This window comes from Phragmites australis, chromosome 12 (assembly GCF_958298935.1).
Source record: "Phragmites australis chromosome 12, lpPhrAust1.1, whole genome shotgun sequence".
Classification (NCBI taxonomy): domain Eukaryota; kingdom Viridiplantae; phylum Streptophyta; class Magnoliopsida; order Poales; family Poaceae; genus Phragmites; species Phragmites australis.
The window spans coordinates 28,880,365-28,898,608 of record NC_084932.1 but is presented as its reverse complement, the minus strand read 5'-3'; the positions used below and the strand labels follow the sequence as shown (position 1 = coordinate 28,898,608).

General features: G+C 44.3%; 1 protein-coding gene across 3 annotated transcripts; it reads left to right on the top strand.

Annotated features, from left to right (window-relative positions):
- Window positions 1–5,869: 5,869 nt before the first annotated feature.
- LOC133886798 (putative disease resistance protein At3g14460) lies at window positions 5,870–8,547 on the top strand. 3 transcript variants are annotated; one of them, XM_062326638.1, is made up of 3 exons: window positions 5,870–6,958; window positions 7,084–8,199; window positions 8,336–8,547. In XM_062326638.1, exons 1-2 carry the CDS (start codon window positions 5,920–5,922, stop codon window positions 7,116–7,118), a joined length of 1,074 nt encoding a protein of 357 aa, XP_062182622.1. In that variant the 5' UTR covers window positions 5,870–5,919; the 3' UTR covers window positions 7,119–8,199; window positions 8,336–8,547. The 3 variants fall into 3 exon arrangements, with proteins under 3 accessions (XP_062182622.1, XP_062182621.1, XP_062182619.1); XM_062326637.1 differs by having other exon boundaries at window positions 5,870–8,191; XM_062326635.1 differs by having other exon boundaries at window positions 5,870–8,199.
- Window positions 8,548–18,244: the final 9,697 nt, after the last annotated feature.

The following is an 18,244-nucleotide window of genomic DNA, read 5'->3' as shown; positions in this document are numbered from 1 at the left end:
TTGAGCTCTGCTCTTTCAGGCAAGCATTTATCTGCAAGAACTGATCATGTTCACAGAGAGGTTCCTTGCTCAGGAGGATACTGTTTCTGTATGATCAAGATTGACGATTAGAGAAGGGTGAATAGGCACCTAACAAATTTCTTGCGAAATAGATTACCTACTTCTTTTCACCCAACGCACCTCAAACTACACAAGCGGAAGCGAACCAAGAGAACTGAAAAGAAAATAACCTAAACTTAACAAGACGGTGACTCTAGTGAAGAAAGGATTAACCTTAGGTTCCATTCGTTACAAAAACACTAGTCATTGTCACAAAACATGCAACTTGCAAAGAAACTAAGTAAGATGAACGCCTAAGAAACTCTTCAACATGATAGTCTAGTAGCAAGGAAACTCAAGACCTACTCCAATACAAGAGAATGTGAGTGTTTATGCCACTAGCATCAAGAAAAATGACTTCACAAAGCAGGAAAAAAAAACTACAGCTCAAAAGAACAACTAAAAACACAACGAGAAACACCAAAAGATTGCGAACTAGAAAGAGGAACCAACAGAGGGAAACCAGAAGGAGGGGAGCACAACCAAATGCAAGAAAAACATCTTCATTAAGCACAGAGGTCGGCCCTATTTTAAGTGGATTACAAGATTTTTCTCACACAAAAGCTCTCACCTATTACAAGGCTAAGCCTACCCTCTTCTCTCCTCTAAAACCTATTACAAGGCTTTCAAATGGCTCAAGGGACACTTCCTCAACCAGCCATACCCCTCTATTTATAACCTAGAAAATTTGATCTCTAAGTTTCCTAGCATGTTCCCAAAATACTCCTAGCTTCCAATGACCTCCTATCTACCACCGGAGTATTTTGGTCCAGATTTTTCTCCGTCCATCTAACGGCCACGGCTTCTTCACGACTCTACTTCACCTCGACGCTAGCTTCGTGATGACGCCACGTGACCCTCCAGACCTCCCACGGTTTTACGGCCAAACTGTGAAACCCTAGCACACTTCTCAAAGCACGACTAACTGCCACTTGCCTCCATCTGAAGCCAGCGTTCTGATGGTGACGCGTGTCCTCTATCTTGCGATCTTGACCACCAGCAAGTCTCTCATGTTTCCGATCCCTCGAATCGCCTTATCACTTGCACCGACATCTCTTTCGCTTGACTTTTTCACCACGCCGTCTTCATCAATCTTCATCACATGCCTTTCTTGACCTCCACGTGTGTCTCTATTCGGAGCAAGTACCATCTCTACGAAATCAACTAAAGAATGTGGAATAGAACCCCAATGCAGAGCATCTCTAATAAGGCACCAAGAAAATTTAGCAATAGGATATTGAAACATGATATGATCATCATTTTCCTCCAAACCACAAAGCTTGCACCATTTACTCCCCTGCCAATTCTTCTTAATGAGCTGATCAGCAGAAGGGATTCTATTTTTGTGCAAACTCCAAAGGAAAATTCTAATTTTACGGGGAAGGTCAGCTTCCCAAATCTCCATCACTCTATTATCCCTCATCCCAGAAAAGAGAATGTGTTTGTATAAAGAAGAGGTTGTGAAGGAGGCTGTTCTATCAAAGGCCCAAATCACAGTGTTTGGGACATTACTCAAAACCACCATCCCTGCCAGCTGAATCAAATTCTCCCACTAACATTGGATTTTGGCGGGTCCGTTGCCCCGCTGCCGCCCTAAGCCGTCGTAACCTAGATCTGCCAACTTCGACATCTGGTTTGGGCGGATGTATTGCCCTAACACTGCCCTGAGCCGTTGGAACCTGTATCTGTCGCTCTCGACGCCAACTGATACCGCCGGAGCCCGTATCCGACACCCACCGACACCACCACAACCTCCATCTCGGTCGCACCGACACTGACTGAGCAGAGCCCTCCACCCCTCTCCCTTTCTGTGAGCCACCGCCGCTACTGACCCTATCCACGCCGCCGCCTTGAGTCACTCGGGCGTATGTGTGAGAGAGAGAAGAGTAGGAGAGGTGGAGAGAGTGGGCTGGGATGAGAGAGAGAAGGGCTGTTATGTTTATTGTAAATAAGTATTCGTTTTGTCCAAATTACTCCCTGAACTATTTTTAGTGTCCGGATCGGAACTTTAAAACTGTTTATTTAACCCCTCAAACTTTAAATACCGGATCACATAATCCCCCGTAGTGGTTTGCAATAGCGGTTTTGATGATGTGGTGCCAGTTTCACTGACGTGGCAGCCCATAATGTCATTTTCGTCGTCCCGCCCGCTCCACCGCACTAGTCCGCGTCACCGCTGACCTACACTCAGTCCAGCTGTCGGAGGGTTAACTCTTGTCGTAGGGATCCTGAGGGACCCCTTTTTAGAGATTCGGCCAGGGGGATGATTCTGAATATGTTTGCTGGAGAAATAAATGGATGTAAATGCGATGGCAGGTGGGGTGGAATGATCTAATACAGAAAAGAGTAACTGCGTTGGGGGGATTTTTAGACAGGTTCGGGCTGCACGGCGCGTAACACCCTACTCCTGTGTGGATGCTATAAATGCCCTGAGAATGTCACTCAGGAATGTGCTGGTTACAAGAATGTTTGCCTATCCAAGAGCCTCGTGCTCCTTGTTCTTCGGTGTTCACAGCTTCTATGCCTGTACGAAGGTGTTCTTCGGTCTCTGAGCAGGCGCCAGAGAGTTTGAGCGCTCCTCTGTACCAACTCAGACTTAGTCTCGATCTCAGCTTCTTCCTTTTTTCCTCCTTTTTCTGTCTGCGCCCGCCGGCTTCTTAAATATCCGCCAGCGGTGGCGTGCCCCGAATGGGAGGGCACAAGTTCCAAGGTGCCATAAATGGAAAAGGCAGTCATCATAGCCTCTGCGCGAAGTGACGGGGTGTCAGACCCCTCCTTTGGGGTCACCTCGTGTAGCTCATACCAATCCCTGGATCAGTAGCTGGTACGCATGAACTCCAACAGAAGTAGACATCATAGTCATAAATCGAATACATACGATAATAAAGTACAATACAGAGTTCATTACAATAGAAGCCCGAAGGCATAATTTAACAAACCCTCAAAACACAGTGGAAACACACAAAAGCGACCCAAGCCCTACAGGCAGCTTGAGTGTAGACGAAACCGGCTTCTCTAATCTTCATCTTCTCTTTCGACGAAGTCAGCCTCTAGATCATCTGGATCCACAATTAGCAAGTGTGAGTACATAAGGTACTCAGCAAGTCCTACCTCAAGGGGAGAAATTAGATGCTTAAGGGTAGATCGAGATAAAGCTATAGAGTCTTTTAGGTTTTGCGGAAAGCTAATTTTTATTGATGCAGGGTTCATTTTGTAAATACTAACTTTAATAAAAACATTTCCGAAGTGAACACATATGTTGAGCTTATGGGGGTTGACGGCCCTGGGGGAGGTACATCCGTCCCGCCAGTTCCCACAAGACTTTGCCAGCGGACACACAGTCCAAGAGGCTTAGGGCACAAAGCCAAAACCCTTCTTTTTGAAAACACGGGCACACAGCCCACTCACACACCAAGGAGTTACTCACGCCGAAAAGCTAATCATTGTGACCAAACCATAGCACGTCCTTAACTGAGAACACGGCTATCCGGATAGGTTTAACACTCTGCAGAGGTTGTACACTTTACCCACAAGATATGCACAGGCTCCCACCTTAGCAACTGGTGAAGCTGTCATAACGAGACGCAACGACCTCACAACGAAGCCACAATATCCACCCATGGGGCACTAAGATACCAGGGGCTTTAGAAGAATCACGGGAAAGATCACTTAGCAATTCCAAGGCTTTGACTTAGCCTCAATAATATCACCAGCCGGACCTTGGGCTACACACTACCCAAGTCTTCTCCTGGTCCCCATTGCCACTACCAGCCTCCAGGTGGGTACCGCACTAAGTCAGAGGGGTTAGATCAAGTCCTGCCCATACAGGCCATGTGGTTGTACGAGTGGATACTAGGTAAGATGTCACAGCAAACTGGTCCTTATACGACCGAGGCAAGAGTCTCCCAGCAAGAACACCACAAAGGCGAACCTTGCTCCAAGGTGGCTCCCACCTTTGTGGGGTACCTTACTCACCCTCGTCAACACTACTCTAGAGTTTTCTCAAGAACACAAGTGTTACAGGCACACGCACCAAGCACACATCACTTCATATTGTAAAGCATGATTATCACATGTAAATAATCCAGTTCTTTCTTTTGGACAAAGCAATCCTAAGCATACTAGTAAACAAGTATTCTTCCAAGCAATCATTATAGTTGATGTTGGAAACCTTCTAGGGTTTCAACGGAATAAAGGTAACAATGGCAAGGCATAGGATAAACAAGCTGGGTCATAACTATTCTAGCATTTCTTTAAGAATCATAACTATTAATCTAAACATGCATACTCCTATTATTTGAAACAATGGCTCTACGGGTTGTATTTAAAAACATAGGATCAACATCGTCAACGGTTGTAGGACTTGCCTTCGTTGAAGTCCTCGTCTGCTCCTTCTTCAAACTCTGGGTCCTCAGGGTCTTCCTCGAATGCTCCTTCCTCTAATAGTCGCAATAACGACATAGGCACAATCAATCAAACAATTCGAACAATGACCAAACAATTTACAAAAATTATGAAATTGATATGATTGGATAGATCTCGAATTTAGATGAATATCGGTGGAAGAATCGACGAAAACGGAGTTAGGACGGAGGAGAAACAGGCTTCGGAAGTTTTGCCGGGAGAGAAATTCAGAAAAAGAAAAAGGGGAGAATATTCCAGGAATATTCAGCTGAGTCGGCTCTGGATTAGACTCGGCTCATGGCTCACGGCTCAGTTTTCGGCTCGGCTCTTGGCTGTCGGTGGGCTCGACGGCTCGGCTCGTTCTGTTGGCTCGGCTTCAACGGGCGGTTCGGCTCAAGGAAACGGACCCACCTATCAGCTAAACAGTGAGAGAGAGATATATATATTAAGCGAGAGAGAGAGCAGAGAGAGGTGGAGAGGGGCGGCTCGGGTGGAGAGCGCGAGGGGGAGAGAGAGAGGGGCGGCTCGGGTGGCGGCAGCGCTGGCGCGACGGCGCACCGATGGCAGAGGGCGGCGGTGGAGCGCCGGCAGGAGGGCGGCAGCGGCCGGAGGGAGGCGGTGGACCGAGAGGACTTCGGCTGGCACGGAGAAGCGGCGGCGGCCGGAGGGAAAGGAGGGAGAGGGAAGAGGAGAAGGGGGGGGGCGGGGAGCTCACCGGCGGCGGGGTTCTCGGAGTGAGGTGGCGAGGTGGCGGAGTGCTCGGGGAGAGAGAGAGAGAGAGCGGGTGTGAGGTGGAAGGAGGGGCACTGTTCATCTCCTTTTATAGCGATCGGTGACGGAGCGGCACGTGGGACGAAGTGGCTCGGGGCGCGAGACGGAGCGGGGTGCAAGATGATGGCGCGGGGCGCGAGGTCTACCGGCGCGGCGCGCGGCGACGGGACGGCAGGCGTGGCGCGCGGCCACGGGACAGGCGAGTCACGGGGAGAGAGAGAGAAGAGAGAAAGAGAGAGGAAGGAGAGAGGGAGAGAGAGGGGAAAACAATTTTAGGGTTTTGACACGGGGGTTGAAAACGCGCCCTGCGCCCGGTCTTCGGTCGTCATGATGGCGCTGGCAACGGGCGCCGTGGAGAGGGCCTACTGGGTAGCCGCAGAGCGGCCCGGAGTGCTCGCTCGGTCTTGTTCGCCTGCCACAACATCGCGGTAGACGGAACACCTTAGGCCTCGCGATGCTATCCCGAGGCGCGCCAGATGGCGCAAGATGGGACCTATGCATTAAATGTCCCCACGCTCTTCTGCCAAAGTATGGTAAGGACTGACATCGAGCGTGGCAAGAGTAGTTGGAGGTGACAGGCCACACGCCATCGCCATGTGGATTCATGTTTCTCAGAATTTCAGTGTGGATACTATTTTATCTGAGATGTTAGAGAAAGCAACCAAAAGGGAAAAGGTTAAGTTTAGTAGTCCTGACATGCTGGAAACTGAACTGAAGGAAAACCTGAAGGTAAAAAGATTCTTCTTGGTACTGGATGATTTCTGGAGAGAATGTGTCAGTGACCAGCAACTGGATCGACTACTTTCTCCATTGATGGTTGAGAAGATGGGAAGCAAAATATTGGTGACCACTCGATTTGCAGATGCAGCAAGAGCTCTTGGTGCTCAGAACCTGATTCCAATGCCTGAAATGGACGAGAACCAATACTCGTTAATGTTCATGCATTATGCAAGGATCAGTGACCAAGCATTATCAAGTGAGCATGAGTTGATTGGGAAAAAAATTGCTGAAAAGCTAGGACGATCACCTCTGGCAGCAAGAACAGTGGCAGGGCAGCTAAGAGGAAAATATATTAATTATTGGAAACGTACCATGAACAGTGACTTGTTGAACAATGAAACTTGGGCCGCTCTATGGTGGAGCTACCAACAACTTGAGGATCATGTCAAGCAATGTTTCACATATTGTAGTATGTTCCCCAGAAGATATAGGTTGCGGCGAGACGAGCTAGTTCACCTGTGGGTGGCACAAGGGTTTGTGGATATGGAAGATATCGGTCATGACTGCTTTGATGTGCTACTGTCATGCTCATTTATTCAACCAAAAGGAGTGGGTTGGCACTTTACAATTCATGATCTGATGCACGACTTAGCGAAAAGAGTTGCTGGAAATGACTGTTTCACATTTGAGAAAGGCATGGTGGATCGAATTCCTCAAGATGTTCGGCATCTTTGTATCGAGTCCTACGATGAAACTGTGTTTAGAGAGCAGGTTTTGAAATTGAAGACCTTGCGCACTATATTTGTCTCTGATTGGATGGCAACGATGGCTGAAAAAGATTGGGAGAAACTGCTCATGAATCTAAAGAAGCTGCGGGTAGTGCAGGTGCCCGGATGGAAGGGAAAGATCCCAAACTATATTGGTGAACTGAAACATCTCCGGTACCTTTCTTTTAGTCGGATAGGTATTGAGACGATTCTGCCACACACATTTTGCAAGCTTTACCATCTGCAAAAATTTTCTGCATCAGAATGTAAAGTTGATTTATCCCTCGTTAATGAAACGATCAGCAACCTTGTCAATTTGCAGTACATCGACAGAGTCATCGGGTGGGACTTTCGTAACATAAGGAGGATGACGGGGCTCCGAACTTTGGGTGCCTTCATTGCGAGGGAGCGAAGGGTTATGAGATACAGCAGCTGGAGCACCTGGACAACCTTCATGGCGACCTATGGATCGAAGGACTTGAAAACGTTAACAGCAAGGAGGAAGCTCAGCAGGCCAAGCTAGCTAACAAGGTACATCTCTCAGAACTGACACTCAGATGGCCGATCGATGATCAGAGCTTGACCGAAGATGACCGGAAGTCAAAGAAAGCACGTAGGAATTGTTATCAGAGTCCAGATCCTCAAGAGGAGGTCCTTGAGGCCCTCCGTCCACCATCCCTGCTCAAATCACTGGCAATCAGAGACTACAGCGGATCGAAATACCCAAGTTGGCTGTCGGGAAAACCGGGCACCCTAGAGAACCTGCAATGCCTCAAGTTCTATAGATGCAATGGATTGAACTCTTTGCCTGAGAACATGGAACATCTAACATCTCTCGAGGAATTAGTAATCAGTAACTGCAAAAAAATCATGTCACTACCAAGATTACCTCCATCCCTCAAGAAACTTGAACTTGACGATTGGGAAGGATCGGATATTCCCTCTATGACCAGTGAACTTTTTTATTTGCGTGTGCTTGTTATTTCAGACTGCAGCTGGAACTCTTTGCCTAAGAACATGGAACATCTAACATCTCTTGAGGAATTAATTATCCGTGACTGCAAAAAAATCATGTCACTACCAAGATTACCTTCATCCCTCAAGAAACTTGAACTTCACAGATGGGAAGGATCGGATGCTCCCTCTGGGATCAGTGAACTTTTTTATTTGCGTACGCTTGAGATTGGATTCTGCAGTTGGAACTCTTTGCCTGAGGACATGGAGAATCTAACATCGCTCGAGGTATTGACTATCATTGGCTGCAAAAAAATCATGTCCCTACCAAGGTTACCTATGTCCCTTAAGGAACTTACATTTTTCGAGTGTAACCGCTCTCTCATGGAAAGCTGTCAAACGGTTGGACATCCAAATCGGCAGAAGATTGAGTATATCGCAGACAAATTCATTGGTTCTTACTACATGTAGCAGCAGTATGCACGTAAGTTTTGTTAATTATTTGTTCGGTTTTCTTCCCAATCCCTCCTTCTAAAAAGGATGCATGTAGGCTCTCTGACAAAGAGCGGCACAAAAGAGTCATTGCTCATCGGTTCATTTTCATTTTGGGCTTCCATCAGGGGTCAGAGGATGCATGGAGCTGATGGAGAATCATGGAGGCACACAACTATACGAGCCTACGCCATTCGGCACGCCCACTTCTCGATCCAGCTTCTCTGCAGTCCCTACCGCATGCTTGTGTGCCATGTTGGTTGTGTGTTACTTGTGTATCAATGATGTGAAGACAATGTGTCGTATTTCATTTGTGACTATGTTGTATTTGAAACGGAGTCCATTTTCGGTATAGACAATTTGTTACACATTTGTAATTTGTGGCCTGCAGCAGTAGTTAAACATGCCTGCGTATTCTGTTCCTGCAATGTATGTAGGAGCTGGTTATTGCTCTACATGTTTCAAACGCCCAATGTATCGTCATTTTCAAAGCTGCTACAAATTTCTGGAACCAAGACCTTTTTTTTGTTTGAGTTAGTGAACCAGTCGAAACGATTTTGATGGAACATCAATGTGTTTTTGGTGCAACATTTGGAAGGAAAAAAATCGAAGAACTTTCCAAAATGAGGAGCTCTCGACTACGCAAGTTGCATTGTGGATCAAGGAAGACATTGACTAACGTTGTTTAGCTCTCGCCCACTCTTAAGTTCCTCTGTTATGTAGTGGTCTTCTAGCTTTTGGCTTAAGCACTAGCAGCTGAGTTTTCTTCATTTTTGAGAGGGTTTCTGTCCCTAGCTCCAGTTGGTGTGAGGGTCAGATGACTTCTCTGTAACTCTTGAGGAGCACTGAACTTTTATTTTTTTCTTGAATTTTATTCCTTCTAATATATAACGGCAGCTCTCATGCCATCCGTTTGAAAAATTCATTTCCTTGGAACAGGAAAATCGATGCATCAGCACATTTAGCCCTCGGCAAATCTCTTGTTGGATATGAAGAACTGCCAATCATTACTTTTGTGTTCTTCTATGATTTCTTTTCTGGGGGTTCTTCATGCGTCTACAAATGCATTAGAGGAGGCTGGCTAGTGGCTATGCCATGAGAATTTGGTGGCAACTGATGATCTTTTCTGCTTCTCTGCTAGTGATTTGGTCTTCTAATTGCTGAGAGTGACTAGGGGTAGCCGTTTCACTCAAAGTTTTAAAGGTACTTATTACCGTAGATGTTGTACCCCCGACGCCCTTTTGACTCCACCAGTCTAGGCCTAAGGACCATCAGACTCAAGACCCCTTCGGGACCCCATGGCTCTGGAGGGTCCTGGAGGCCATGCCTTCGGAGCCCTCCAGACCCCCAGAGCCATCGGCTTTTCAAAAAGATCAATCAGGAGGGGGCTCGCAAGTCGCCTCTCACTTGCAGCAAAGTGACCGGCATTTAATACCAGTCAGGTAGTGGTCGCCTGACATGCTGGTGCAAATGGTGACCGCTTGACACGCTGGTGCAGTGCGGCGCCAAAATAGACGACCAATCACTAGAATAACCACATCACAGGTCGTAGCAATGATTTACGAGGCTTTCCCTATGCTTTGTGGTACAATAAAGAACTTGTATATCTACCAGCCTTATATAAGCATGTTTGTACATTTACACTCTGAATATCAATATAAATACAGACCCTTAGCCACCAAGCCAAGCGAGGCAGATTTCCCTAAAAACTCGTGGTGTTCTATCCATCTCCATTTCTCCTCTAAGCTTGAGTTATTCCTGTGAATTAGCTCTCACAGTGTTTTGTTTGTGGAAGATATTTTCTTTCACCAATAGTTGGCACTGTCAGTAGGGAGAGAATAAGTGTATAAGCACTGGGAGAGGTAGGATGTCGTCAAAGAAGAAAACTGTCAGAGCAGTGGCCCAGGTGGCTGACTCCTCGACCACACTAGTGCGAAAGTCCACACGACCGTCACAACCAAGCTCACGCTAGATGACGCTAGCCCCTCAGCTGGCCGAAATGAGGGCCCAGTGGCCACTGGCGATTCGGCTAGGACCCTGGCCGTGGCTGATTCTAAGGGCCCCACCGTTCCGGAGGCCCTTCAGAGGCAGCAAGGTGCAGACCTCGCTGCATCCCAAGGAGCTACGGTTAAGGCCACAACCATCCCAGCTGACCAATAGGCGCACGTGGTGGCCCTCTGAGCTCAGCTGGAGGAGCTGTAGGTGGCTCTGAGGACCGCACAACTGCCTACCGACTTGCCCATGCTAGCACCCGTAACGGCCAATGCAACACTAGCTCAGGCTCCAGGGGCCACTGAGGGCTTCAACATCACGACGCAACATCACAGTGTGCCATCCACGGCCGACCAACAGGCAGCGGAGCCTCGGGCCCGTCAACCCCGACTCTCCCCTTCAAGCGCACCTGCAAGTCGTACCCTTCCCGGATGGGTTCCAAACCCAAAGCTACCTAAATCCAAAGGTGATTCAAATCCGGAGGAGTTCACTCGTGCATGTGCCCTCGCCGTCAAATCCAACGGAGACGAGCATGCTACCATGGCTAAGTGCTTTCCTCTCGCTCCGGAAGTTGTAGCACTCCGATGGTTCTAGGCACTAGAACCTAGGTCTATTTACACCTAGGCGCACCTCAGGGACATCTTGTGCAACAACTTCTAGGGACACCTCATGCTCATTTATTCAACCAATAGGAGCGGGTTGGTACTTTACAATTCATGATCTGATGCACGACTTAGCGAAAAGAGTTGCTGGAAATGACTGTTTCAGATTTGAGAAAGGCATGGTGGATCGAATTCTTCAAGATGTTTGGCATCTTTATATCGAGTCCTACGACAAAACTGTGTTTAGAGAGCAGGTTTTGAAATTGAAGACCTTGGGCACTATATTTGTCTCTGATCGGGTGGAGGAAATGACTAAAAAAGATTGGGAGGAATTGTTCATGAATCTAAAGAAGCTGAGGCTAGTGCATGCGCCCGGATGGGAGGGAGAGATCCCAGAATATATTGATGAACTGAAACATCTCCAGTACCTTTCTTTTAGTGGGTCTGGTATTGAAATAATTTTGCCACACACATTTTGCAAGCTTTACCATCTGCATAAGTTTTCTGCACCACATTGTAACGTTGATTTTTCCTCCGTTAAGGAAATGAGCAACCTTGTCAATTTGCAGCACATTGAGACATACTGTAGGTGGAACTTTCCTGACATAAGGAAGCTGACGTGGCTCCGAACTGTGCCTATCTTCACGGTGAGGAAGACAAGGGGTTATGAGATACAGCACCTGGACAACTTTCGTGGCCACCTATGGATCGAAGGACTTGAAAATGTTAACAGCAAGGAGGAAGCTCGTCAGGCCAAGCTAGCCAACATGGTACATCTCTCAAAACTGGTACTCAGATGGAAAAGCGAACGTAGGACTCCTGATCAGCACGTCCAAAAGTCGAAGAAAGTGTCTTTTTTTTTTTTCGACAACGGGGGATCCCCATTTCCATTACCAAGATAACGGAAAAACCATTCTTAAGTCTTACATCCAGATAAAAAAGGTAAAAGAGGAGAAAAAGAGATCCAGAACAAGCAAGTGCTACCAGGAAACAAGATGCTAACAGACAGCATACAGGTCCAAGGAGTAATACTAATCCACGCTAAAACTTAATAGCAAATCAGGTCGAAGAAAGCACGTAGGACTCCAAATCCTCAAGATGAGGTTCTTGAGGCCCTCCGTCCACCATCCCTGGTCAAATCACTGATGATCACTGGCTCCAGAGGATCGACATACACAAGTTGGTTGTCGGGAGAACAGTGCAAACTAGAGAACCTGCAAAGTCTCATTCTTTCATTGCTATCAACTGGACGCTCCCCCCATGATTAGTGGATTCTTAGTTTATTTGCGTAGACTTGTTATTTGTAACTGTAGGGAACATGGAGCGCCTATCATCACTCGAGGAATTGATTATCGACCGGTGCGAAAATATCCAGTCACTACCAAGATTACCTTCGTCCCTCAAGAAACATAAACTTGTCAGTTGGAATGGATCGGTTGCTCCCCCTGGGATTACCAAAATCTTGGTTAATTTAAGTGTGCTTTTCATTTCATACTGCAGTTTTCACACTTTGCCAGAGAAAATGGAGCACCTAACATCACCCGCGGAATTGAATATCCAAGATTGCAAAAATATCCTGTCACTACCAAGATTACCTCTATCTGTCAAGAGACTTAACCTTGTCAACTGCAACCGCTCTCTCACGGAGAGATGTCTGGCGGATCCAAATTTGAAGAAGATTGTAAATATCCTAGACATGAATCTGTAAGTTTGTTAATTATCTGTTTGGTTTTCTTCCCATGCCCTCTTTGTAAAAAAGGATCTAGGCTCTCTGGATAAGAGCTACATCATCATCATTGCTCATATTCACTCATCAACTCATTTTCATTTGGGGCTTTGACCAGGAATGGGAGGATGCATGGAGTCGAAGGAGTATCATGAAGGTGCATAACTTCACAGGCCTACGTCCCTCGGCACGACCATTGCACTTGCTCCCACACGCTTAGTTTTGTGTTTTTCGTTTGTACCAGTGATGTGAAGACAATGTTTCATACTTTGTCTGCGAGATGTGCATGTGACATGGCTTTAAGGTTTTTTATTTGAAATAGATTGTGTTTGCTGAACAGACAATTTGTTACAATTCGGCATGCACATAGATTGTGTTTGCTGGTTACTCTACATGTTTCAAACACACACTGTATTGTGCAAATTTCTGGAACCAAAACTATTTTGTGTAGAGTGGTGTTGGTTTATTTTGAATGCAAAGATATATGCATCACACTACTAGAGAAATGGATATTAACGATAGGATAGGTGATCTTTAAAAGTCACATATGTGGTTGTTAAAGTTATTAACATCACAAAATTATTGTCATCTATTGTCGTTAAAGGCTCCGTCGTTAAAAGTATTAACGACTACGTTGTTAAAAGTAATAATAACGACCACATACAAATTCCTATTGTTAATACTAGAGAAATAACAACCACTTTTATAGTAATAACGACCACCTCGTTTTGTCTTTTGTCGCTAATAATATTACGCTGGTTACTATTGGAGAATTAACAACCACTCTGTGCTATTAACGACCACAATTTTGTCGTCACGAAAGCTACAGCACATATTCATGATATTAACTTCCACTCTTTTACCATAAAAGGAATTGCAGTGCACTCTTATACTGGAAATCACATATTTTAACAGAATGCAATAAATGACCGAGCAATAGCAGCCACTTCTTATTCATCAAACTCAACACGTCAAGAACTTCTTTTGCAACAAATAGTAAAAATGTAACCAATCTGAAACATGAAAATAACATTCAGTACTGTTTCACTATGAACTCACTCCATCACAATAAGCTTGTTAATATGCATCATCAAAGCCCTCCCCTCAAATAATTTTCTTCTCATGCTTCTACTATACGTGAGCCCTACGCTCACAAATTATGTTCCTTCTCAGCAGCTTGACGCAGTAAGCTTGTAAATTCGCTTCCATGCCTCCTTTAGTCTTCAAGAATGTGTTAACTTCATTGCACCCAAAACTCTTCTTCATCATGATCCCTACAATGACAAATGATGTTCCTTCTCAGCAGCTTGATGCAGTTAGCTTGGATGCCTTCCTCATTCGTCAAAAATGTGTTAACTTCATTGCACCCAAAACTGTTCGATGGAAAAACGATTAAGTACTTGAATTAATAACAGTCACTGAATATATGAATTAAGGACAACCTTGTAGCTTTTGAAAACCCTTTGTGTATGGGCTATCAATTACTGTCTGGCTGATGCATACCCAATTCTTGCTTGTAATATTTTCAGAACAAAGCCTTCTCAGATTTACTACTAGCATTTTTCTTCTTGCTCGTGTTAGTCAGTACATCTTTTCATTTCGCGAGTTAAATTTTTGTGTTTATCTTTGTCGTGAAAAGCAGTAAATATGGAGTGTCATTCAGTCATATTTGTACTGGCATCATGCCCTGATGGTCCTGCCCCGGTGCCGGGACCGGGACTGAATTACTGAAACAACTGATGTTTTCAGTGTATTGCATCTAGTACGGGAAATAGAACCTGACAGTACTGCCACTGGATCTGATACACAGATTTGCTGCTGGAAATTTGATATTGAATGTACTATAATTCTTAATTTCTGGTACAGTATCATTAATAAGGACCAAATTTACTCGTAGGAGTGTCGGGCTGGAATTGTTCATGTTTATTATTCATGAGAGGGACATGCATTTTCCCACTGCGTTAGATGCTAGCCTTTTTATTGTTTTCCTGCCTGTCAATCGATGACGAACATCCATCGCTGATATAAGCGCTCAAAAAATACTGGAGTTATGAATGTACTGGCACTGGATCCAACTCGAAGTCCAGTACGACTATTGCGAAGCGGAGGCTTACGGCGAGCATGTTCTCTGACAGGCATGAAGTTAGTCTAGTCGGTGATGAAGCCAAAGAAAAGAATGTACAAAAATATCGTCAAGGCCCTGAATGACTACGTCAAGGTTTGGATATCATCACAGATTCACAGAAATAATCCAGGTGTATGTTGTCACTGTAGCTATGTGCCTTGTGAAGCCTAAGAGTACCAGGAATCTCAAGAGCAGTATAGAATATAGCTGTCAGTGTTGGGTGCAAAGACACTGGATCAGAGAATCAATCGTTTGTCTCAATGTGTTTCCAATTTTGTACTCCTAATCCTTGCTGTTATTGGATTCTACAGTCTACAGATCTGTCTTGTAGCAGAAATAACATGGGCTCTGCTGTTCCAAGCTCTTTCTGCAAATATCTCTCTGTGCTCTGCTGATGAAGGAATGATAGCATCATTTTGCCATCCTTGATCGTCTTGTTTCATGTGTCATTTTCCAGATGTACCTTATGTGATTACAAAGCTCTATCATACATAGTGGAGAAGAATTTCTAGATTATTACACCTGTTGTACCTTAGGTTTGCACAGCATCTGTCAGTGTGAATGTGTGATGCTCCAATGTGTACTGATCCTGCACTATACTGACAGCTTAAACAAACAACAAATTGGCAAAAGTTTCAATGCTGTTCCTTCCTTTAAAAAAGATTGTCAGCAGTCTAGTAATTGTGTTGTCCCCTATGGCCCAGGTGTGTTGGGTAATAATTTAATATCATCTTGGTAGTTTAGATGGCTGAGGGACAGCATATAAACCTTAGCGTTCCAAATATATTACCTCCGGATTAACTATTTTACACGAAATGAAGATAAAAATATAAGAAATATGCTATGCATATGTGGGTCTGCTTCATAGGTGGGATGGACTAGAAGCGGATTTTAGACACTGGGTGTAACATTTCAGGAAAAGGACGTGGTATTTCTGAACCAGTATTGGATTGTAGCAGTAGCAGCAACTACCAGCAGCCCCATTCGCTAGTCTTAAAAAAAAAAGGAGCAGGACAATCAGGCTTGCGTTCTGGCTAAGGCCGAGTTCCATACTGTGAGAGGGATCATAGATTCTCTGCCTCTTTCTGTCTTTTTAGTGCTGCTGTTGCATCATGTTCAGGGACCCCAGCCTTTGTTATTTGTAATCTGAACATGGCAGCAACCATGTTCTTTTTTTCTCTCTTTGGTGCCTTTTGTGGTCCTGACTTTGTTATTAGTTGAGAGAAAATTGACTGCCAAACTACCTAGTTCTTGAAAGCAATACATCCGAACTTTCTTATTTTTTATTATTGGTTTCGATAAATGAAACCGGGAGAATTACTGGTACGACACCGGGTTATTACTTTGTATATATTGAGGCGTGGTCCACTGCTACAGGTTTTGAGAGATATCATAGATTCAAGATTTGATGGGCACACATATCAGAAAACTGCTGCACTCACTAGATGTGCTTAGGCATGCCATGAGGATTATTAGTGCTCTCTCTTTCACATCATTTTCAGAACAGCCAAGAGTCAGCTAGGTCTCTTATATTCATGTGGACTTGTGTGATTGGCTACGTGCAAGAAGATACAAAGGTGAACATGAAAGGATAAGCTGCTGATTTGTGCACAAGGCTGGCATCACCTGTGAAATATAATTACAATTGTTAATTAAAAAGGAAAATTGTTTGCATAGTGATAGCTTATGGAATAGAACTGGCGGTTTTTGTTTTAATCGAGACGCTTATTTTATGATAAGTATAAACATGTCTGATTTATAACAAAAAAACATAGATATGATTTATGTGGATTCGCAATAAACTCTCCAAAAAATTAAGAGAAAAGGCGCACCACTGGACAAAAATAATTGGCCACAAACAAGGTCAGCTCAAATTATTTTACATTATCAGCCTTAAATATATTTATCGCAGATAAGAACCATTCCTGCAAATCTAACATCAGAAAAATCTTCAAAGATGGTTCTGGCTTAATTTATTCACATTGTCTATCTTTAAGAAATGGTTGGTTATAAAACTGTAAAAGGCCTTTCATGCACCCTAGGGAGTAGCTAAGGACAAGTATCCTTGGAGGATTCTTTTAAGGGAAAAAGGAAAAGGAGAGCCCTTTCACTAGATTTTTGGATGGATATGGATACTTCCAATGCTCAAGAACACATAAGTTAATGCCTCAATGGCACAAGATAAGCCCAATTAACATCCCTATCATTGCACTAATCAGTGGTCCTAGTCCTGCCAAACAAGAAACACTTTGCCCCAATGTGAGGTGGTCCTCTCGCAATTTTTTTCCCAAACCCAACAGCTCCATATACCTACTCCAAGGTACAACATAATTGCTGGTGGTGATGTATCAGATTTCAGTGAAGTGGAGTCAATCAGCTGATAGAGTATCAGATCTGATCTGCCGGAACCTAATCCTCCACAGTTTTCAGTGGCGGCATTATTTAGCATATATAGAAACATTTATTATATATCCACATATATTATAAGACCGGCCCATTTTTTATTTATTTGGGTTAATCGTAAGGCTTGACTTAATGATGTTGTTTTTACTCATCGATCAAATCCTTAATTTCTTAGGACAATTCTGATTTTTATGTTGGTGTGCCTTGAACACTGTTAATAATTATTCTGTTCCTAAATAAAACTGAATTTCATTTGTCAAAATTCAATAACACTATCTCTGTTTTTTATCCATAATCTCCTATAGATTGTATGTTAGGGTATGAGATTTCATAAAAATACATCTTTTTTTGAGGTGATGTGCAAATTGGCCTTGAATCACTATCGTTTCAGTAAGAGAAAACTTTCTAAATAGACTGAACATATTCACTACAAGAAATTCTTTTGAAGAAATTTACTACAACAAATAAACTGCACCATGTGGTGCCAAGCTTGTGTATTTCCTTAACAATTAAGCAAGCAAAAAAAAACTTTTTTAACCAATCAAGTAGTATATCTATCCATATGGAATTGTTGTGGGACCCCCCAAATTTGGCCAGTTCCCAGAGCTGTGATCCAAAAACTGATGTGTTTTGTGTGACTGGGTGTAGCTTAGCTGTGGGCCCCACCAAAATGCAGTCTCTGAGCAATGGCTAATGACCATGTCATTTTCCTGCATTCATATGTAGCATTTTGATGGAGAAAGGAAACAGAAGATCCTCAAGTTCTAGAGAGAGACTGGGAAGGGATAAGCATTTGGAAAGAGCTGTCATCAGATCACAAGAAAAAAAAAAAGAAACAGCCTCTCCTGCCATGTGGGCCTTCCCCAGCTTGTCCTCCCTGCTAGGGGAACACTGTGCTTAGATGGTTCTGGTAATATTCTCTGGTGCTTTTGCTCATGCTATCCTGGCTATTTGATTATTGCTCAAGTAGTCCTTTGAGATGTCCACCAGATATATTTAATGGAAATGGTGAGGATCAGTACCTAGAAATATTATGATCAAGGCAACATGTCAAATGATCAAGGCTGAAAATATTGGAAATAAATAACCATAGCACTACAAGTAGCATTTAGCATTGCCCTTTTGTTCTAGGAAGAGCCACCTCAACGTACCTCAAATCATTTTAACTGGATTGTCGGAACTTCAGAAA

What these genes read in the sequence shown, in the direction of transcription:
- LOC133886798 (XM_062326637.1), top strand. Translation starts at nt 5,920, where the DNA reads ATGTTAGAGAAAGCAACCAAAAGGGAAAAGGTTAAGTTTAGTAGTCCT.